The 22661-nt window shown below is 40.8% G+C and overlaps 1 protein-coding gene and 1 long non-coding RNA gene across 7 annotated transcripts in view; one reads left to right on the top strand and one right to left on the bottom strand.

The window, feature by feature from the left end:
- The window catches only part of KIF13A (kinesin family member 13A), a 205226-nt gene that overhangs the window by 100216 nt on the left and 82349 nt on the right, over positions 1-22661 (top strand). For all 6 annotated transcript variants that reach the window (XM_073877616.1, XM_073877617.1, XM_073877615.1 and 3 more), the window contains exons 4-6: positions 3164-3224; positions 19602-19694; positions 20553-20733. In XM_073877616.1, coding sequence (XP_073733717.1) covers positions 3164-3224; positions 19602-19694; positions 20553-20733 — 335 coding nt within the window. The remainder of the gene's footprint in view (positions 1-3163; positions 3225-19601; positions 19695-20552; positions 20734-22661) is intronic.
- Positions 11052-21724, bottom strand: LOC141370098 (uncharacterized). Its single transcript, XR_012373841.1, has 3 exons — positions 21664-21724; positions 18835-18941; positions 11052-11488 (listed from the first exon to the last, which is right to left on the bottom strand). It is a non-coding gene; the product is annotated as an uncharacterized lncRNA (long non-coding RNA).

Raw genomic sequence — 22661 nt, 5'->3', positions numbered from 1 at the left:
GAGCCCAATGTGGGGCTCGATCCCGGGACTCCGGAATCAGGACCTGAGCCAAAGGCAAGACGCTCAACCGACTGAGCCACCCAGGGGCCCCGAACTTCTGCTTCTTCATACCAGTTCTCACATCTGTTCTGTGCTCGTGTCTGTGTTCCAGCTCCTTCTGCTGGTATGATGTTTGTTTATTGAGAAAATGCTACTTACAGTGGTTGCTCTGTATGAGATCCTGACCCAGGCATGATGAGGTTCATGAAACATAGTCCCTGTCTGCAAGGAGCTCACCGTTGCAGTGGAGGGAAGACCCACGCACAAGAACTGAGGCATCCAAAAGAACCACATGTGAACTCATGCCACAGGAGCTCCGAAGTCAGTAGAATTTCATGGAAGGGAGGATCACTTGTAGCCTGCATTAAAGGAAAAATAACAATTTTTCTGTTCACTTGCCTTGAGTTTTAGGGAAATCCCTCAGACGTCTGGGCTTTAGCCTTCTGCATGGCAAATATGTAATAAAATAATAACCTATACTCCATGGTTTGAGGAATGGCCATTCTAAAATGCCTGTGATCAAAGGTGGTGAAATTCGAGACATAATTCAGGTCAAGGAGAGTTCAGTAGCAAGCCAAAACCAGTCATATTCACCAGTACTATCATGGGCCTTTTGTCCTCTGTGGAATTTTTGTTTTGTTTTGTTTTTGTTTGTTTGTTTGTTTCTTTTTAAAACTGCTCTGCGGGGTTTTAACATTTGTCTGAATTTTAGGAGGCACATGCTTAAAATGAAAATTTTGTTTTCTCCCTTTTTATGAGCAAAACCGACTTTATTAGCTGCTAGAAATGGACGTTAGCACAGAATAGGGAATGATTGTTACTGAGAGGTAGACCCCCAAAATTTGGGGAGGATTCCATTTTATTTCAAGTAGCATAACTGTGACTGTACCTCCCTAGGTTTCTCGCCCTGTATGCAGAGTAGCAAATGGTTCAAAGAAAGTTTTAGGTATGAAACATCAACATATGGGGAAATAAATGATATTTCACTGTATATAGCAACTACTCAGAGGAATTCATTGAGACTCTAGAGGAAAACAAGATAATAGAAAAATGGAAAATAGCCTCTCTTGGCCATTTAAAGTAAGGAGAGTTGACTTAGGTCAAAAGGAAGGGAAAAATGTCCTGAGAATGGAACTTAAGTGTTGTAAGATGCCATTAAAGCTAGGTTGTGGAATCTCCTTATCTGGAAACGTTTGAAAACAAGTCAACTCATCATGTCTCAGGAGAAGTTCAGTGCTGCCTAGCGGCAGGAAGATTAACTGGATTTCGCCTGTGTGGTCTCTCGAGTCACCAGAAAAGCCCTGAAGTGCAGTAAATATCCCACACTCTGTTGGCTGAAACTACCGTTCGTTGTAACCTTGGTTACTATAAGACCAGAGTGAATAAATGTGTATAAGTAGCAAAATTGTTTGGATTTGAGATTGATGATACAAGCCGTGTACGTTGTATATACCTGCATGAGTTGTTAACAGTGTGCATGCAGGGCTGAAACTCTTCAGAACATAACTTAGTCTTTTTAGGATTTAGAAAGTACCTGCTTTCTTGCAGGGTCTCAAGTACCATTAATCATTCAATAAGTAACTAAATAACTACTGTGAACACTGTAGGATATAAGTAGGAATTGGGTATGGTTCCTGCCTTCAAGGAACTTCGTCTACCAGTGGAGGTAAATGGTATGCATGGATCACCTACCTGATAAATCACTGGTATAGAGTGTCAAGAAAAAGGATTAAATAGCATTGTAAGATTTCAGGGAAGAGAGATGATTCCTTTGATTTAACTGAGAAGTGTTTCCTGGGGGAAAATTGCGTCCAACCGGGCCTTAAGAAATAGGAAACATTTTGAAGGATGTAAATGAAGAGGAGGACAGGGAGGGGGTGGAATCGTTCCTCCCATTTCCAAGGTACAGACAAGTTCAGTGGAAGCATAAGGAAGCTGGGGGACAGGGGCTGGAATTGCCTCGTTGTGGCCAGTCTCAAATGCCAGGTCAAAGAGTTTGGGTTCTGTTTGCTCAGTGCTTATAGTCCCTAGGAAATGATTAAGCATTAGAGGGTTCCTGTCTGTGGGAGGTCTGTAATTTGCTGTTTGGACTGCCAGGGGAAGAGGCTGTAACAGGGAGCCCAGGAAAGTGGCTGCTGAGTCCTCTGAGCCAGAGTTTGCCAGGGGGGTACACCAAGAAACAGTAGTTTCAAGGCATGTTAATAGGTGTTACTCAGGAAAGGGTCTCTTCACTAAAATGAACTGCAGAAATAAAAAATTAAGCATTTAAATGAGTTTCTTTGCTGGATAAATTTTCAGAACCTTTCATATTGAGAATTGCATTGAGGATCTCAAACGGTAAAATGTACACCATTGGCAACACAGTTTAATCGTTTTTCATGGAATATCTCCTGAAACTACTGTTTCTTGGAGCACACTTTGGGGAGCATTGCCCTACACATCTGCAAATGATGGCTGGAACATGAGTGGTGGTCATATGCGTGGAAGCAGTGATTGGATGAGAATCCCAATGCAGGAGACATCAGCGTTTCCCAATATGTTGTGGTCATTCCGTAACCACAGAAAACGAATGCACCCAAGAGTGAGTTATTGGTTTGTTAACAAGACTTGGCCTAAGATGGTATGCTGAAACAAAGAGAGGATGGAGTCCAAGGTGGGAATGTGGGGAGTTTGGAACTTTGGCTATAAATGGTAGCATCACAGAAAGCTAGAAGGAGGTGATTGCAATGCAAGTTGATCACTTTCATGTTACTAGCAAAGCCGTGGGAATCCAGCCAAGGGCTTCAGCAGATGCGGGAACTGTGGATTTGGGTGAGAAGTCATTGTTTGGTTGGTTTTTTTCTTACTAAGTGTAGCATTAAAAATATTTTTTTGGTTAAGATGTCTCGTTGTTCGCATTCTGGATAAATAGCAATTTTCGTATGCAACTCACTCTAATACAGTAAGATAACCAACAGTTTAGTCCAAAAGAAGCTTTAGGATTAATAAAGCATTAAATCTATAGTGTTTTTTTTCTAATCAGGCAGTAGCAAGAACCCTCATGTTTATCAGCAAATCTTTTTTTTTATAGTCTGATTTACTCATAGAAGTTAATTAATCTTTAATAATTTGTTCTTTTATTCAGGTGTTTGCCTTTGATTATTGCTTTTGGTCCATGGATGAATCTAATACTACAAAATATGCTGGTAAGTTGGCTCTCTTTCTTCACTTGATTTTTGGGCCTCAGTTCTCTTCATCTGTTTTGTTTATTCGGCAGTTCTGTTTTTCCCCATAAAATTCACATTCATTCTTTCCAATTCTAGCATGTGGGCTTTGAAGTCAACAAGATTTGATTTCAGGATCTGGCTGTGCCACTAACTTGCTAAGAAGTCATGGACGGGTTTTTTTATTTTTAAGCATCAGGCTCTTTCCCTGTAAAAGGGGGTATTAGTATCTTCAGAGGTGTTCCAACAATTAGAAATACTGGGGCACCATCTCCAGCCAGAAATGGTAGCTGTTGTGATTATCACATGAAGAAGAGGTTTAATGTGCCATGTCTTTCCTTGTCGCTGTTTTGGAAATTCACTGTCCATTGATATAAGGAAAGCACAGATGCTGTTGGTTTCCACAACCCACTCACATCCTGAATATTCTAATAGTCACTGGTGATACAAACTACACATTCACAGGGAATGTGCCCTGAACTAGCCCCACGTTTTGCTAGTGTTCCTTCCTTGAGGCATTGCATCCCTATTCCATTGAACACAGATGACTACTGATTTATTATTTGGTGGGTCTTGGTCCTTCCAAGGAGTTTATCACAATTGCTTTAGCTCAGGAGGGAAGCATTTGTGTTCATGGAGGAAGTTTGATTACTACTCTTTTGATTGTGTCCCCATTTCCTTAGGTATTTAGTCTTTTTTTTTTTTTTAAGATTTTATTTATTTATTTGACAGAGACACAGCGAGAGAGGGAACACAAATGGGGAGTGGGAGAGGGAGAAGCAGGCTTCCCTTGGAGCCGGGAGCCTGATGCAGGACTTGATCCCAGGACCCTAGGATCATGACCTGAGTCGAAGGCAGACGCTTAATGACTGAGCCACTCAGGTGCCCCGTTAGGTATTTAGTCTTTTTTTTTTTTTTTAAGATTTTATTTATTTATTCATAAGACCCAGAGAGAGAGAGAGGCAGAGGGAGAAACGGGCTCCCCACTGAGCAGGGAGCCCAATGGGGGACTTGATCCCAGGACCCTGGTATCATGACCTGAGCCGGAGGCAGACGCTTAACCATCTGAGCCACCTAGGCACCCTAGGTATTTAGTCTTAATGAATGTTTTCTCCTCATTTCTACTTAGAAGAACATCAACTGAATGACTTTCTCATTTGCTTTTTAAAAAGAATAGTGAGGGATGGATGGAGAGGATGCAGGTCTTACAACACTAGAAAGCAAAAGGAGATCACTTGCTTGTAGGGAATTTTGTTTCCTGACAACGCTTTCCTTGCCACATAAAGCAAACTTGTTGAGAAATTATTTCATATATAATTTTTTCAAAAGTTAATCTGAAACTAGGAAAATTTCTTCCGTTGCTCACAGTGAGTAAATGAGCCTTTCTTTCCAAACATCATTCCTACACCTTTAGCAAGTGTATTTCATTGAAGTGAATAAGTACTTCTTAATGTTGGTTGTAGTTAATTTGTCTTTTTATTGGCCCATTAGCACTTTAGACAATAAATTCTACAGAGTCTAGAACAGTCTGCTTTGAATGTTAGCCCACTGTGTATTTTGGTGTTGGGTTGGGTGTGTGCTTTTGGATTTAAATAAACTACAAAAGTAAACGATTTCCTATTGTAACAGAAACAAGTGCTGTGGCTGGTACAAAGCTCACTCTTTGTTCAGTTGATGTTATTCAAGATATAGCCAGAGAGATGTTCCTGAAGTAGAACTCTCCTCATGTAATTCTCAAATACTTTGAAGGACTCCTCACCACTTAGAGAGAAAATCTATTCTCCTTGGACTACATGTAGGGTCCTTTATTATATATCCTAAGTCTACCTTCCTCACCCTCTACTCCGTGACTCCCACCTGGCCCAGGGCTGTTCCTCTTCTATAACCCAGGGAACCAGCGGGTCTCAGAATAGTTCCTGAAGGATCCATGAAACCCCTGCTGTGTGTGCAGCCTCAGAAAGCCCTTGAGAAATGAAAAAGTTGGGTGGAAAGCAAAAGTGTGCATAACAAACAACAGTAAACATTTTGAGATAATATTGAGTTAAACTGTTTTATAGATTTTGAGTGCTATAGAAAACCCAAGGAAAGGCAAAATCTGGAAGGGCTGAACAGAATTCTGCAGTCTAAACTGAGCTTAGTGTAAACATTATTGGTTGACTGATACGGTACAGAACAGGGGCTACTGCAGTGATGTGGTTAAATAATGCTTCAGGGGGGTTGTTTTTCTTTGTCGTGTCTTCTAGAATCACATTCTCCCTTATTGCCCACAGAGACCATTCTGGTCTTCTGCACTGTATCAACACATATCCCTGAATATAGGACAAACTTTTTTTTTTTTAAGATTTTATTTATTTATTTGAGAGAGAGAGCACAGAGGGAGAGGGAGAAGCAGACTTCCCGCTGAGCAGGGAGCCCAGTGCAGGACTCATCCCAGGACTTCAAGATCAGGACTTGAGCCAAGGGCAGACACTTAGCCAACTGAGCTACCCAGGTGCTCCAGAACAAACTTTTTTTTTTTTTTTTAATGGGAAATAACTATTAAGTACAGATGATAAAATTGACATGTGAAACTAAAGATTTCTGGAGCTCTGCATTACAAATTAGTATGTTCAGAAATATTTAAAAAGATAAAAATGATTTTTAAAGTTATTGAGAGCCTAATAAATTTACTACTTTTAATTTGCATGATCACATCAAATAGCATGTTCCATTCAGCCCTGAAATACAGCACTCTCGGCTCATAGAGCAATGTCTGTTTCTGAAACGTGGGGAGAAATTCTTATTCTTTAGACAGCCCTATTATTGTGCAAATCCAGTGACCACCTTAGCAAAAAGTAAAATTCTTGCTAGCTATTCTCAGGTTTGTTTGTATCCATTGTAAATAGTCTGCCTACTAAGTATATTACTGGTAGATTTGTTGATTGGTTTCATACTAACTTGATTTCCTTTCTCTTCATTAAAAAAGAAGTAGCAATTCCTTCTTAATGGTGAATAGAAACATTAAGATAGAAGCCTTCATTCTCTGATGGGAAATAGAGGAAATGGAAAAGGGGGAACATGGATTTCCTGAAGCCGACCTATTTGTCAGGCTCAGTGAATAATGGCATCATTGATACTGACGAAGAGCTCTCGAGGCGGCTCTCAAAACTTGGGGGGCAGAGAGAAGGAGGGGTAGCGGGGGGAGAAAGACTTGGAAGCACAGGGATTGAGGGAGCCACGAGAGGCAGGGCGCTGAGTTTCACGCAGTGTGTCAGAATGTTCTGTTTGACTGTTTGTTAAAAGTGACCGCAGCACCCTTCACTCTCAGGCTGTCCCGCGTAGAAATACCCAAGTCTCTAGCGTGTTGGATGGCATGGCAGCGGGCTGTTGGGGTGCTGGGGGGGAGAATGTGGGCTCCCACGTCAGACCGCCCGGGGAGCCACTGAGTCTCACTGCCCCTCTGTTTCCTCACATGTTAAATGAGGATGGTAATCATTCTCATCTCCTAGGGTTGATTTGAGGACCAAATGACCTGTCCGCGGAAAGTACGTAAGCCACTTAGAATTTACCGTCTTTGTCGTGGTCACGTTGTCAAGTCCTGAGGGTAATAGCGTCAGCTCTGTGGAAAGAGAATGCGCTGGAATTGACGAGACTTGGTTTTGCCACCAGCTGCTCACCTTTGGGGATCTGTTTCCTCATCTGTGGGAGGAGGAGACGTGGCCCAGGGTGATCTCAGACCCCCCTCTCGCTCTCTGATAAAGCATGAATCAGACATTTTATGTTGGCCACACAGCTGTTGTAATGGACTTTTCAGAGGCAAGTCAAAGACTTGTTTGTTAAGCGGTTTGAATTGCCCTGAATCAGGCTCTGAGACATTTTACATTTTAACTGTATTTATTTCTTACTATAACCTTTGGGTTAGGTAGGCATAATAATGCTTGTCTGGCAGGTAATTCTGAGTCTTTAAAGCAAAAACACTTGTGCCAGGATGAAGAAAACAGAAACAAAACAAGTAACCTGCAAAAATGAGGCACTCAAAGCTTGGCATATTTCTACATAAACTCTTTATCTTCCCTGTATGGATCTTCGTACATACAGACATAGATCCACGTTTAGGACTCTAAAGCTATTGTAGTGAATACTGACAACACTTGAAAGTGTCATGCAGATAATAGGCCTTTGTAAATGGTTAAATCACTACCGATTGTAATTGAGGCCTTCTTGATAATGAATCAGTCCATGATTCATCACTGCCTAAAATGTGCCATGTTGGTAAATAACAGTGACTTCCAGTCCCATTGGTTTCAGTTTTCTTCCTAGTGGGGGAATATTTTTCACAAACCTATTTTTCTACAGATCTTCATGCCAAAAATTAAAACCAATCTGGTGAGGGGCGCCTGGCTGGCTCTGTCGGTAGAACACGTGAATCTTGATCTTGGGGTTGTTAAGTTCGAACCCCATGTTGGGGATAGAGATTACTAAAAAAAAATCTGTAACCAACTGAGCCACCCAGGCACCCCAAAAATAAAATCTTAAAAAAAAAAAAACCTGTCTGGGGGTGGCATATCTTGGGATCAATGTGGACATGATCCACAATGTGGACATGGCTCCAGGCCCAGAGCTTCTAAACTATTGACTTAGAAATTATATAACAATTGTCACCATATGGCATGTTGCTCAAACTTGCTGAAGCCGTGTGTTTTGGGGCATTGTTAATGCCCTGCAGTTCAGGAGAAAGGTTATATATATGTCTGATTCTTACTCTGCTAGCATAGCTTTGTGCTGTGTGCATCCGAGCCGTGAGCTGTTGCCCTGTTTGATTCTGTTCCCATGATGGGACATTTTATGTGCCCAGAGGTAGAAATAATTTCTCTTTCACGCTGTTTAATGCAAGCAAGATTAGGAACAAGATAAGACATTTGTGTGATTATTGCTAATTGAAAATTTATATTCTAAAAGCCAGCACTAGCCAAAATGGAACTAATATTTTATCAAAGTTCCAAAATACTTGTTTTAGCAAAGTTGGTTCATTCTTTCATTATTCAAGTATATAAGAAACACTTAGCAAGTGCTTTGCACAGAATAATTGTTAGCTGTTAGGTTTATCAAAACCATAGATGTTTTCCCTATAGTTACGAGAAGCAGTAGCAGTTGATTCTTTGAAAAGTTCGGTGAAATGGAGATTCCTTATAAATGATGCATGCCATCTTAAAAGACACAAAACAGTCTAAATGCAGAGTTCTTCTAGATTTTTCTTTCTCTTTTATAGTCTTTTGCAAATTGTTGTACCCATCCCAAATTTAACAATTCTTTTAGTGACTAAGCCTTATCAGGTTGTTCCCTAAGCATCCAACTTCGTTTTCTTAGAACCAGCAACTGTCTTTTTACATTTATTAATGAAATTATGTAATTACAGAGAAGTACAATTGACATAAACCAGTTTAGGAGCAAACACAGCTGACCCTTTGTGAGAGCAAAGCTCAGCTGGTGGGAGTCCAGAGCACAGCCTCCCAGCTGGGGTGATGTAGGGTTCAGTGGGCGCGCCTCCATGTACTATTTTATAGATGGAAGAGAATGTTGGCGAATTCAGAAATTTGGGTAAAAGTAGAGGTCAGTGAAGAAAAACTTTTCTTCTTTTTTTCTGTTTTTGTATCACAAGAATCTTTGATGTTTACTTTCAAGTTTACTCATGGTGGGATTGTATTTGTGTTGGGTAAAATGTGCCAAGTGCCCACACTGAGACCGTTTGAGTTCACATCCCTGCACTCCTCATGGACGTTTCCTTGCCCAGTGAGGTCATGGGGGGGGGGCCTTGACTTTTCTCTGGGTTAGGCCAGCTTTACTAGTGAGAAAAACTTTCCTGAAATAAATAAGCTTAGCTAATATTGTTAGATTTTTTTGAGAAGAGAGTGCGTGCGTCTGTGCGTATGTGTGTGTAAATGTGAGTGTGTATATAAGTATGCATGTGTGTATGTATGTATGTATGTTGTGAACATGTATATTTGACTATAAGTGTGTGTGTGTGTGCGTGTGTGTGTGTGTGTGTGGTGAGTATGGGTGTGTGTAAATGTGAGTTAGTGCATGTGTATATGTTTATGTGTGAGTGTGTGTGTGCTTCTCTTTTCTCTTACTTCTCCTGATTTTTTTAAAAGTAGGCTTCATGCCCAACGTGGGGCTTGAACTCATGACCCTGAGATCAAGAGCCCCATGCTCTACCAGTGGAGCCATCCAGGCGCTCCTCTACTCCTATTTTTTTAATCCCACACAGCCCCACCTTCTTACAGGGTTTCCTTTCTTCATCCCCATCTATTCCTTATTTATTGGCACCCAGAGACATCATGTAACTTACTGAAGGGTATGTAGAGAGGTGGGTAAGAATCACAGTAGACAGTAGACTTGGGAGCACTGGGTTCTCAGCACTGTGCTCATCCCTTCACCTGCAGTGGGTCATTTAATTGTCAGAACACCCTATCACGTAGAAACAATTACTGTCCCCATTTTACAGATGAGGAAACTGCTCCGTGGGAGAGAGCTGAAAAGCAGTCATAAATGTGAGTTTTAGACAGTGACAAGTATGTATGAAAATGTTATGGATTCTCCTGCAGTCCCAGGCTGTCCTCTCTTCTCTGCCACCCCAAAAGAGCGGCTGTGTTCGGCAATCACGTTGCAGTGCTCTGGCTTTGGAAGCCAGCCAGGAATCGTTCCGGTAGCATTCTCCCTCCTGTCAGATGTTTTCTGGAGTCCCCAGTGCCTATATTTGGTTTGGGCTTTGTTTTAATCTCCCCTCGAGTGCTGTGAATACTGTGCTCCCCGAAGTCCAGAAGGAATGGTGGGGCTGGCGTGTTCCTGTACCACCGAGAACATATTAGACAGAAATGAAGAACACTTACTTTCCCAGCAGATGCTTTATGTGAAAACACCCTACGGAATAGCTCAAAAGACATTCTCTATCAGAGTCATCACAGGCCAGGTGGCTTCTTTGCTTCTTCCATTCTGGGCACCAATGTCTGACCCTCTCCTCAGTGAGTCAGCCACCTGACTTGCCAACAAAAAAGGAGCCGAGGTTCACTGCCAGTTCATGACTCGTCCCAGCGCTGTTGCTGGGGTGGAAACGTCCATCTGGGTGAGTCACCCTGTGCCATGCTGCAAGCAAGACTCCCAAACACCGCGATGCTGATCGCCCTTAGACACCACTGTGGAAAGTGGCCCCGCGCTCTCCCTTTACCCGCATGGCCCAGTTTCTCAGGATTCTTTTTTTTTTTTTTTTTAAGATTTTTATTTATTTATTGAGAGAGAGAGAGAATGGTAGAGAGAGAGCATGAGAGGGAAGAGGGTCAGAGGGAGAAGCAGACTCCCTGCTGAGCAGGGAGCCCGATGCGGGACTCAATCCTGGGACTCCAGGATCATGACCTGAGCCGAAGGCAGTCGCTTAACCAACTGAGCCACCCAGGTGCCCGCTCTCAGGATTCTTTTACCAAGCCCCTTAGTGGCAAACTTCTGTAGTTGATTAAAACGTAAATCTAGTGTCACCAGGTCCATCCTGAAAGGCTTCATTTTTGTATCCAAACTCAGTAGTTTTTGGTCATTTAGTTTAACCGAGGTTTAACTTCCCTACATGGGACAGTTCCTGAGTTGCCCTATTTGGGAGAGGGATTTGCTGAAGCCTGGTCCACATTAGGCATTTCTCCTCACTGCATGTGTATGTGGAGAACCTGTCTGGTCTTGCACTGTCCAGGTGCTCTGATTTGGACCTGGGCCACCTGCCAAGCCCAGACTCATCAAAATCACTGGGGCTGTCAGCCCTGCTTAGAGGTGGAAAAACATCCTCACCCAACAAGCAGACCCAGGAATCCCACATCACAAATACTGAGTTCAGACATTTTTTTCCCCACTCTAACTCCAAAGAGAAAAGACAGGAAAACAGGAGATTGTATTTACAGTGATAAAAAGTATTGATCGTGTTGAAATCTTGAATGCTTTTCCATGTTCCTGCTTTAGAAAAATGAGAAATATTCCACGCATATGTCCTGTCTGACCTTGTATTGCCATGCTTACTGTTTTATTCAGCCATGATCTCTATGTGACTGCCTTGTTTAATGCAGATTTTAAATAAGACAAGGGTTATGCCTTCCCATTTTGTTCTCCCGTTTCTTAGAGCACAGCCCCCTGTAACTGACCCTGTGCCTCTTCAGTAGTCGGTGTTAGGCATATGAATGGTACGTGCATTTTCTCTTCCATCCCTGGTTGGTCTTCTGCTCGGGGCCCTGCTATGGAGAGAGAATTACCTTGGTTACTCAGTTGCCAATGCACACACGTAACAGCTCTGAAACAGCTTTGAATATGTTGCTGCAGTCCCCAACAGGGACAAGTGATGCACGAGTGTAGAGACTCAGATCTGTATTATATATGTGACTTAGGGTTGGTGGGTCAGGTGTATAACCTTGGTTGCAGAAATTCCATGCAGGGGTCCTCTCTGCTGTTGTGATACGGTACTCCAGATTGCTTTGGACATGCCTATGTGTTAAGACGTATGCATATAGTTATATATATATAACTGTATGTTTACAGTTATATACGTATCGTATACATATATATGTATACATATAATATATATAACTATATATTTTATAGTTTTAAGCATAAACCCCACAGGGGAAATTGGCATCTTCTTGGTCATGGTTATTAACAAGTGAGGTCAGGTTTGCCCTGTGGATTCCCTGCACCAGACACATGGAGCTGCCATGTGTAGAAGGATCACCTGCTGAAAAGCCACAAGCCTCTTGGGCGTGACAGTGCTGTGGCTTTGCTTGGTTTTTCTGGGATAGAAGCAAATACTCGTAGATCCTCCTGCTTCCCACGCGACTTTTGAACTTTCCCTCTCGGGCTGGTGTGCATGCCCCTAGACAGACAGCTTCTTTCTCTTTGAGGGGAGGTATGGGCAGGAAACATGTAGGTGAAAATATTGCATCTTTTATGGGCTCCCTGATTCCCACCATCCAACATAAACAGCCCCATTGTTTTGCATAGTGAGCTTCGAAAAGCAGTTGGCAAGTCGTTTTTTTTTTTCCTGTGCTGAGAAAGGAGACCTCTGTGTTTAAAAAATAGAAACAAGCAGGAAACCTTCAGTCTTTTGGATCAACCAGACTCTCCTTAACAGACCACGAAAGGGTCTTTGATATTTAATGTCTTCTCTCTATCACAGAGTGAAGTGTACCCCATTTGTGTGTCACGGAGAGCCTGTTGTGTTGGGGAAGACAGGAGGCTGTATAGAGTCCACAGGGCATTTTTGGGCTTTGGTTGACAGTCTGACCCTTTTACAGTGGTTTCCTACCATCCCAGTGATGCCCTTGAAAGTTCCCAAACCGAAGCATTGATTAACTATAACCCCAGCCAAGGAGTTCTACAGCTCAAAGGGCACCAGTTAGAAAAATCAGGGGAAATGTATAGAGGGTGTTTCTGTTCACAGTTTTATTGATAGGATTTATTATGTTGGTTTTTGCCCCCTATACCCTTCCAAGATAATGTTATGAAAGAAAAGTAAATATTTTTCCTCCACTGGACAGTATAGGTTGGCATATCTTGTCCCAAATAATACTGTTCTTTTTTCCTCTCCTCACAAGCCCCAACATAACACACATACACATATGCAGACATACATGTACCCCCAACACACATACATACCCCACACAACCCAGCACACATGCACCGCACATACACCCCCAACACACACACATATGCACGTATGCCCAGCACATATATAACCCCATATACACTCAACACCCATACACACACGTACACACACACACACACACACACACCAATACATACAAAACATAACACCCATCACCATATTATACCATTATATTTGGCCAGTAGAATTTTAGAAGTGGGAACTAGAGAAACAGCAGTAAGTGATTCCTTTAAAATCTTTTTCCTAAGAATAGATGTCTTTTATCTTTGAAATTGGATTACCTGACAGAATTGTTGCAAAGGTAAAGAAACTACATTAAGGAAAAATAATTAGATGTTGATCTCCTTCTCTATACCAAAATTAATTATAGTTGATTAAAGATTTGAGGGATGATGTTGATAATGGATATTAACTAAAATATACTATAGACTTATACTGGCCAGGCACTGTGGTAAGTGCTTTACCTGTCTTGCCTTGTTAAATCATACCAGCGACCCGGTAAGGTAACAACTATTATTCCTGATTTACTAATGAAGAAACCCAGAACTTGCCCAAGATCACACAGCTGGTAAGGAGCAGAGTTCAGGTTGGAAAATAAAACTGTAAAAAAATAAAAACAACAGAACTAGAAGAAAATACAGGTGAATCCCTATATAATTTGGGGTAATAATAATACAAAAGGATTTTGGAAGCATAAACATATACCGTAGGGAAAAATCACAAAGGAAAAGATGAAAGATTTGAATATGGACAACCAAAAGCTTTTGTATGACAAAAACCAACATGAGACTAAAAAGTAAATGACAGACTAGGAAACAATATTTACAATGTATAATAGACCAAAGGTTAATATCCTTAATATATGATGAGCATTTTTGGGGCACCTGGCTGGCTGAGTCGGAAGAGCATGTGACTCTTGATCTCGGGAGTATGAGTTCGAGCCCCATGTTGGGTGTAGAGATTACTTAAATAAGTAAATAAACATATAAATGTATGTATGATGAGCATTTTTAAGTAAAAAAAAAAATCAATGATTAAAGCAATCAATTTGTAAAAAGAAACATAGGACCCAGATAATCAGTTTACTAAGGAATAAATACAAAGTGGGCAATCAACAAAGGAAAGGAAAATTGTAGTTTAGACAAAACCGGGAAGAATGATAATAGCCGTGTTGTTGAGGGTGCATTGCTACAGGACACAGTAATTTGAGTTTTTGGAGTTTTGCCTGAAACTAGAAAACAGAAAAGTGCTCAGAGATAAATATGTAAGGATAAATATTACAGAAAAAAGAAAAAGGAAGTAATCTACATATCCATAATAGGGAACTGATTGCATTAGGTAAGCATACAGTGGAAAGCTAAGCAGCTATAAAAAATATTAATGTTGATATAACTTTGTAGAGGTGGCAAAGTGTTCATTATTTCTTATCTTGAAAGAGAATAAATTTCCCTTGAGACATTAAGCCATAGTGATAAAATGTATTGCAGTCTCTCTAGAATCCAGTCTTGCTTAGAATTGTAAAGATACATGAAGTTAACAATAGTTCTTTGTGTTTATCCTTTTATAAATTGTGCTTCGAGGTAGTTATTTAAGGATGGAAAGGAGACAAATTCTTTCCAGAAACACAGTATAATTGTTTGCTACTTTTTCATATTCTATTTTGTATTTCTCAGAATTTTTTCCTTTCCTACTTATAACTAAAACTTGATTAAATATGATAAATCTGAAGTATATTCTGTCAAGCATAACTGTAAATGTCTAACTAAGAGAACTTGACTTTTTGAAAAGCATATGCATATATTTAATGGAAGTCAGAGAGACTAGTTTGGTTTTTTTCTGTCACATATATTTCGTTTTAATGTCTGGGCGGTTACTGTGGGTGCTGGGAAAAGTATAATCTGTCATTTTTATCAAAATTATTCGATTAGGGGCGCCTGGGTGGCTCAGTTGGTTAAGCGACTGCCTTCGGCTCAGGTCATGATCCTGGAGTCCCGGGATCGAGTCCCGCATCGGGCTCCCTGCTCAGCGGGGAGTCTGCTTCTCCCTCTGACCCTCCTCCCTCTCGTGATCTCTGTCTCTCATTCTCTCTCTCTCAAATAAATAAATAAAATCTTTAAAAAAAAAAAATTATTCGATTAGTAGATACATATTTCATTAACACATCTATTCACGTCTATCCCCAGTACCTTATGTAACCAAGGGTACTCTAGTCTTTAGGGGCTCATTAAAATTTCAAAAACAGTCATACTTTGTGTTTTTTTTTTAAACATTTGATTTTTATTTATTTGACAGAGAGAGAGACAGCGAGAAAGGGAACACAAGCAGGGGGAGTGGGAGAGGGAGAAGCAGGCTTCCCGCTGAGCAGGGATCCCAATGTGGGGCTCGATCCCAAGACCCTGGGATCATGACCTGAGCTGAAGGCAGACGTTTAACGACTGAGCCACCCGGGCGCCCCAAAACAGTCATACTTTGACCAAAGTATAAACTCTAATGCAATTAAACCTTTTTTTTTTTTAATTTTTATTTTGAAGTGATCTCCACGCGCAATGTGGGGCTCGAACTCAAAACCCTAAGATCAAGAGTTGTATGCTCTACCAGCTGAGCCAGCCAGATACCCCAAATGTTTCTTTTTAAGTTCAACAAACAATATTTTGATGCCTCAGTCCTCACTAATGAGGAAAGGGGCCCCCAATTAAATCCACTTTAGTCTGAGGACAGCTATGTCAACATACAGGAATAACTCAGGAAGTAAAAGTGCCTACTATTTGCCAGGTAGTCTGCTAAGATTCAGCAACATTTTTAAAGCTCACAGGACATCGGGGAGTCTCAGTCAGTTGGGCATCTGACTCTTGATTTCAGCTCAGGTCATGATCTCAGAGTCGTGAGATCGAGCCCCGCATCAGGCTCCGTGCTAAGTATAGAGTCTGCTTGAGATTCTCTCTCTCCCTCTCCTGTTGCCCCTCCCCCCTCAAATGAATAAATAAATAAAATCTTTCAAAAAAAGAAACTCGCAATCCAGTGGTAGAGAAAAAAATGGAAAAAAATAGTGAGGCATAATAAGACCTAGAGTTTGTAAAAACAAACAAATGCACGAAGACCAGAGGTGGGAGTAACTGACTCCTGGTGTCGTGCACTCTGAGTCACTGATGATGGGTGAGCATCTCCTTTAACGTTTAAGAGGCAGTACAGACAGACCCAGGCCCTGCCACTCACTGTCTGTGTGATCTTGGACAAATGACTCCCCTTTAGAACCCCAGCCTCCTTACAGATCCTACTGGCCCTGGGGTCTGCAAGGATTCAATGATACAGAATATGTAAAGTGCATTGCTATTGGGGCAGTTGATAAAAATTAATTCTCTTCTTCCTAGTTGCACAAATAATAAAAGTATACAAGTTTAAAAGGTTAATTTATTGGGGTACCTGGGTGGCTTAGTCAGTTAAGCGTCTGACTTCCACTCAGGTCATGATTACAGGGTTCTGAGATCGAGCCCCGTATCAGGCTCCCTGCTCAGAGGGGAGCCTGCTTCTCCCTCTCCCTCTGCCCCTCTGCACCCCACCCCCACTTGTACTCACTCTCTTGCTCACTCTCTCAAATAAATAAAATCTTAAAAAAAAATAAATAAAATAATTCATATCGTCTTTAGTATTTGTAGTAATTTAGACATAGGCAAAACCAATTTATTCATGTGTTTTTATATCCTGGAGAATTCTTTAATCATTTGGTTTATTTTTTTGTGCAATTTTAGTGTATATATCCTATCCTGGAAGGTTTTGTGTTTTTTTTTCGCTTGACATGTCATAAACCTATTTCATGTAGCTCTGTAGCATTCATTCTTGGTTTTTTTGACTAATGCTCTTTAGTTTAAAAAACCATTTGTACCAAGGGAAAAAAAACACTGCAATTTTCCTTTAAGAGAACATGGAGGGGTTCCTGGGTGGCTCAGTCAGTTGAGCATCTGACTCTTGGTTTCGGCTCAGGTCGTGATCTCTCAGGGTCGTGAGATCAAGCCTCGCTTTGGGCTCCACGCTCAGCAGGGAGTCTGCTTAGAGATTCTCTCCCTCTGTCCCTCCCCCCACTCACTTTCTCTCTCTAAAATAAATCTTTAAAAAAAATAAAAATAAAAGAATATAGAGAAAATAATTCCTCATACTTCCATGCTACTCAACCTCAGGAGGAAACGCTAGAAGTATTGCATCTCACCCCCTAACATAGGAAGAGAGAGGTTCCTGACTAAGTGACCACAGGCCCTTGCATGGCGTTGTCGAGCTCTGACCACAGGTTTCCTGCAGTCGAGTCCTTCAGTCAACTCAAGTTCTTGCTTTTTTTCAAGTTACTAAATATGAGTTGAAATCAAGAGTTACGGGCAGGGTGTTTGACCTGGCCAAGTCTTAAAGCATGTTGTCCCCACCCCCTTCCTGAGGGGGACTGGTTAACCAGGGTGGAAGATGCCACGAGATGGCTCCGTTTGTCTCCTTGCACCAAGAAAGCAGTGCCTTCAGAGCCTGCGGGTGGCACCTGGGTCTGGCTAAGGACCACGGTCGGTTCTCACAAGCCTGAGCACAGGCCGGGTTTAATCCCTAAATTCTACACTGCAGGGCTTTGCTCCAGATTTAAGGCCTGCCTTTTGGCATGGGCCTTGGTGGGAGTACATGTGGAATAAGGAAGATCCTTTGAGAAAACATACAGGAAAAAGGTATTGATGTAGTAGATAAAAATTTTAACATTGCCTTATTCTTTTCAGTGTGTGTGCACACATCTATAGCTAGTCTTCACAACAAACCTGTGCATTTAGGAGTAGTTACACCCTTTTTAAAAATCCACATATTACGCCAACATGTTTTGAATACCCCTTAGGTACCAGGCTCTGTGCTAGATGTTAGAAGTCAGAATTAGAGAAATAAGGTTATGTAAATCTGTTATTTTTCTTCCACTTCATTTTTTTCAACTTTAGTGCCCATCAATTGATGTTTCACACTATTTGACATAAGTTTTTTACATTATATGTATACGTTAAAGGTATTGGAACATGACTTTTGTTAAACTCAGCAATGTTTTTGAATTTTAGCATTGTTTACACCCACAGGTGTGTTCTATTTGTTTTTTTTTACATGGTTTGTAATATTCTAACATACAAAATAGTCTCATTTTCCTTCTCTACTCCCTTACTAATGGGCATTTAACTTGATTCCAACTTAGAAAGTCAAAATAATGCTGCTGTGAGCATTCTGTTACAGGAGTCCCTTGTGGAATGTCTCGAGGGTGGTTGCCTCACATTGGCTTCGAGTAGAGGCATATTCTCTCTCTTCTAGGTGCTGTCAGGTTTTCTTCAAGTGGCTGCATTATTTATTCTCCCAGTGGATTATGAAAATGCCTGTATTTCCTCAGTCCAGCTGTCTTGTTGCCAGGGTTTTATGTTTTGCCAACCTAATGGTTGGAAACATTACTTGTTTCGCACTTACACATCTCTGAGAGTCCCACTGTGCAGCCGCATGTCCCAGTGTAACAAGAGACTGCCAGAATTAGGTCCAGCTTTGCATAAAGGAAACAGTACACCTGAAAGCTTATGTTATGTTGCGTTATTTCCAAATGTAAAAGGAATTGTCGTGTAAGATTAAAAAATAAGTTCATTGGACTCATTTTTTCAACATTTATTAAGCATTTTGTGCCAGGCCCAAGGATTACAAGATAAACAGATTATAGTCTCTGACATCAATCAGGGGCTTCTCATTCCAGTGGCGGGAAGAGGTACTTAAACCAGTAGGTTTGGCAAATACCGTAATTGTGAAAGTTGGGGGCTATGAGAACACAGAGGAAGGAGAATACCATTTTAATTCTCTTAATGATGGGGAATGAATGTTAGAAAGTCAGAAATTTCAAAGGGTAGTAAATGCCACCTTAACTGTTTAAAAAGATTTTTATACCTGGGGCGCCTGCGTGGCTCCGTTGTTTGGCTGTCCAACTCTTGATCTCCATTCAGGTCTTGATCTCAGGATTGTGGGTTCGGGCCCAATATTGGGTGTGGAACCTACTTAAAAAAAAAAAATATTTTCACAGCTTTACTCTTTAGCCAGATGCTACTGGCTATATAGTACATGACCGAAGACCCCCACAAGCTGCGGTGAGCTGTAGACAGGCTCACAGAAGAGAACTTGTCCTCGAACCCAGCATGGGAACCAGGGTAAAGGTGCCTATGCTCCACACATCACCTCCTCCAGCAGTGAACGGTTTCTCAGCATTTGGCATGCACTTAGCGTTGTGCTAGGTGCTTACATGTACCAAGATGTGTCTGACAACGTTCCTGCTCATTGCAAACTCAGAATCCAGATGGGGAGATAAGACCATTTATGTTTAATGGTATTTTAATACCAGCTCATGAGAAGAAGCTAAACAGAATTTAAACGATCCTTTTGTATGGCCCACTGACTATGGAAAGGAAAACTTTTATGAAAAGGAAACTTTTATGCCTAGAGAAGTGTCTGAGAGGGAAAGAATGAGTAGAATCATGACCTGATCCAGGAACTGAGCTCTTAACACATAGCCCTACACATAGTAGGCACACAGTACACTTTTAACATCTTTGGATTGAGAGAATGTTGTTACTAACTGGGACTCAGTTATTAATCCAAACATAATCAAGAAAAATCATTCTTTTCTTTTGTAATTTTTTATTTTTTGTTTTGGTTTTTAGGTCAAGAAGTGGTTTTCAAGTGCCTTGGGGAAGGAATTCTTGAAAAAGCCTTTCAGGGGTATAATGCTTGTATTTTTGCGTATGGACAGACAGGTAAGTAGCTGCTTTTATTTATAGCCAATGACGTTAAATATGCATTTCTTAAAGTCTAGAAATAGAAAACACTCTGGGAAGTGTCGGAAACATGCTTCTGACTTTGTGGGTTTTGCTGAATTAGATGATCAAAAGTAACCCTCTTTTTGAAGATTCAACAGTTTTGATAATTGAGTAATTGAGCAAAGCTAGTTTCAAACTATTAAATCTCATTTTCCTAAATTATAGTTTTAACCTGTATTTGAACTAGAAAAATAATTACCAGTTTCTCAGTATAAAGGTTATAGTAAAAAGCTGTAGAACAACTCTTGGTATCATCCTATGCGGAGGACCTTCCCTGGGACACAGGAGTGCTAATGGATTATTAAACCGAGACTGTGGGGCAGGTGCTTGGAACATGCAGAGCAGAAGTTCGCTAGGGGCTCAGCCGTTAACACTGCTTCAGCAAGAAAGTTAGAATCTAAGTCCCACTAATACTGCCTGAGGCCCCATCACAGGACAGCTACGAGACTCAGACAAGAGAACACGTATCAAAGCATTTTCACAAACATAAAATATTTTGGGGGTAAAGTACTGTCTGTGTTACTCAATAATGTATTTAGTTGACATTCACTATACATACTTTTCAAGATTACATATTCATAGTGGTTCTATTTGTAGGCGTCCCTTCATCAAGCTGGAGGTTGTGAGCGTTACAGAAAGAATAGTAGTCTTGCTGTCCAGGGGCATGGGTGTGAGGCTGCGTTTGCCGCTTCTGCTCTGTGACCCTGGCAGATAAATGTAGAAACCTCATCATGCGGAAGCATTATGTTTCACTCCCTCTGTGGTCCTCCTTCCTTTCTGCTTTCTCTTCTTCAGGTTCGGGAAAATCTTTCTCCATGATGGGCAGTGCTGAGCAGCTGGGCCTTATTCCAAGGCTCTGCTGTGCTTTATTTAAAAGGATCTCTCTAGAGCAAAATGAGTCACAGACCTTTAAAGTCGAAGTATCCTATATGGAAATTTATAATGAGAAAGTTCGGGATCTTTTAGACCCCAAAGGGTAAGTTAGTGGTTGAAATTAAGCTTGTCATGGGAATAATAATTGTAAATGATCCTTAAGTTAAAACTGCAAGTGAATATATTTATTTGGTCACTACTGTGGTTTCAGTTCATTCACTGAGAAATCATCTGCTTCTCAAAGCCTACTGGTATACCCAGTATACATGGTTCATCCTGTATTCATGTGTAAAGTTGCTTACATATGCCATTTAAAAAGATGTTTTTACTGTCGGTCTTATTTTTGCTACCATGGCTTGTTCATAAAAATTGAGTTAAGAATGACTCAGTGGTCCTCCAATTCATGTTGGAAGGCAGCAGCTCTACATTGGAGGTAAGTGCTGGAACCAGCCCGGACAAGCATTCTCTTCCTGGGCTGTGCTCTGGAATCATGTTGGGGGGCTTTTGAAGCATACACTGGCCTGAGCCCCACCCATTGAGACCATGATTCAGTGGCCCCAAGGGGAATCCCAAGCATGGGTATTTTTTAAAAACTAGGTGATAAAAACCAGATGAGTTTGATTCATAAAAAAATTTTTTTGCTGATTTAAAAATACATACTCATAGAAAATTTAGAAAATAGGCAAAGCGTAAGAAGAAATAAAAATGACCTATAATCCCACCACTCAAAAATAACCATTGTTAATACTTTGGTGTATTTTGATCCTGTGTTTGATCCAAGTCTCCAGGAGGCGGGGGGAGTATTGAGCTCATTCTCTAAATTCAATTCAGTATCCTGAATTATTTTTAAATGCTTTTAGCAGCTGTGTAATCAAGGGTATCATCATAAGATCAGACTTGTAGGTGATAAGGAAGTGAACCAATCATAGGAAATGTTTATATTGACTTTAAAGTTATTAACTATTTGCATATGAAAGAACATTTATAATACATGTAAGATATAAAGAATAATAAAATTGACCATCCTACTTACCATTTGGCTTAATCATGACCAATATTTTTGAACCCCTTTATGATTCTCTTGGATTCCATTCCATTCCCTACCCTTCTCCAAGGTAACCACAATGATGAATTTTACATTTCTCATTATCTTCATCCTCCTTAGAGTTTACACAGAATTTTGCACAATTTTAAACTTTGTGTAAGGGACATCATAACATATATGTCCCTTGTTGACTTGCTGTTTTCTTCTTAATGATTCATTCATTCTGATACATGAAGTAATAATGCGTTCACTTTTACTGCTCCTTGGTGTTTCATTATATGATTATACCATAGTCTATGTCATCTAGTATCACTTGTGTGGTTTCCACTTTTTACTGCTACAGTGCTACTCTGAGCATTCTTGCACAGTTTTCTGGGTGTGCAAATGTAAGAGTTCCTAGGGAATACATCTGGGATGGACTTGTGGGCAACAGGACACTGAATCTTTGGCGTTAGGAGGTCCTGCCTAATTGTCTTTCAAAGGACTCGTACCAGTTCACAGCCCACCAGCAGTGTACAAGAATGCCCTGTGTTAGACACCATCACAAGCACTTGATACGGTGCTAGGTTACTTTTTCTGGCTCCAGAATAGCATTCAAGAATCTCTGGTTGCGCAAGGCAAGTGAGTAGAGTCTCAGATCCGTGTGCATCCCGCTAGCTCTCTTGAAGATGTGCATTTGATCTGCCCCCATTTAGAGTACACAGAATTGCTCGTTGTCACATTGAATTCTTCATCAGTAAAGGCAGTAAAACCTACTTTGTAGGTTACTGTAAGATTAAATGGGATAACTAAAAAGTTCTTAGGGAACAGTGCCATGACTTTGGGAAGCACTCAGTGATTCTTAGTTCCGTTTTTCTGCACTTAAGTGATGCCAAACATCGACACTTGATTTGAAAGGTGATCAATATCTGATGCAATGGAAAAGGTGACAAATGCAATATACTCATAATATATATAGATTTGCTTTTAATCTCAGTTATGTGTTG

Source organism: Callorhinus ursinus, unplaced genomic scaffold, assembly GCF_003265705.2.
Source record: "Callorhinus ursinus isolate GAN/ISIS: 27379988/994484 unplaced genomic scaffold, GSC_fseal_2.0 scaffold26, whole genome shotgun sequence".
Classification (NCBI taxonomy): Eukaryota; Metazoa; Chordata; class Mammalia; order Carnivora; family Otariidae; genus Callorhinus; species Callorhinus ursinus.
The sequence above is the reverse complement of the archived record's forward strand: the minus strand, read 5'-3'. Positions and strand labels throughout refer to the sequence as shown.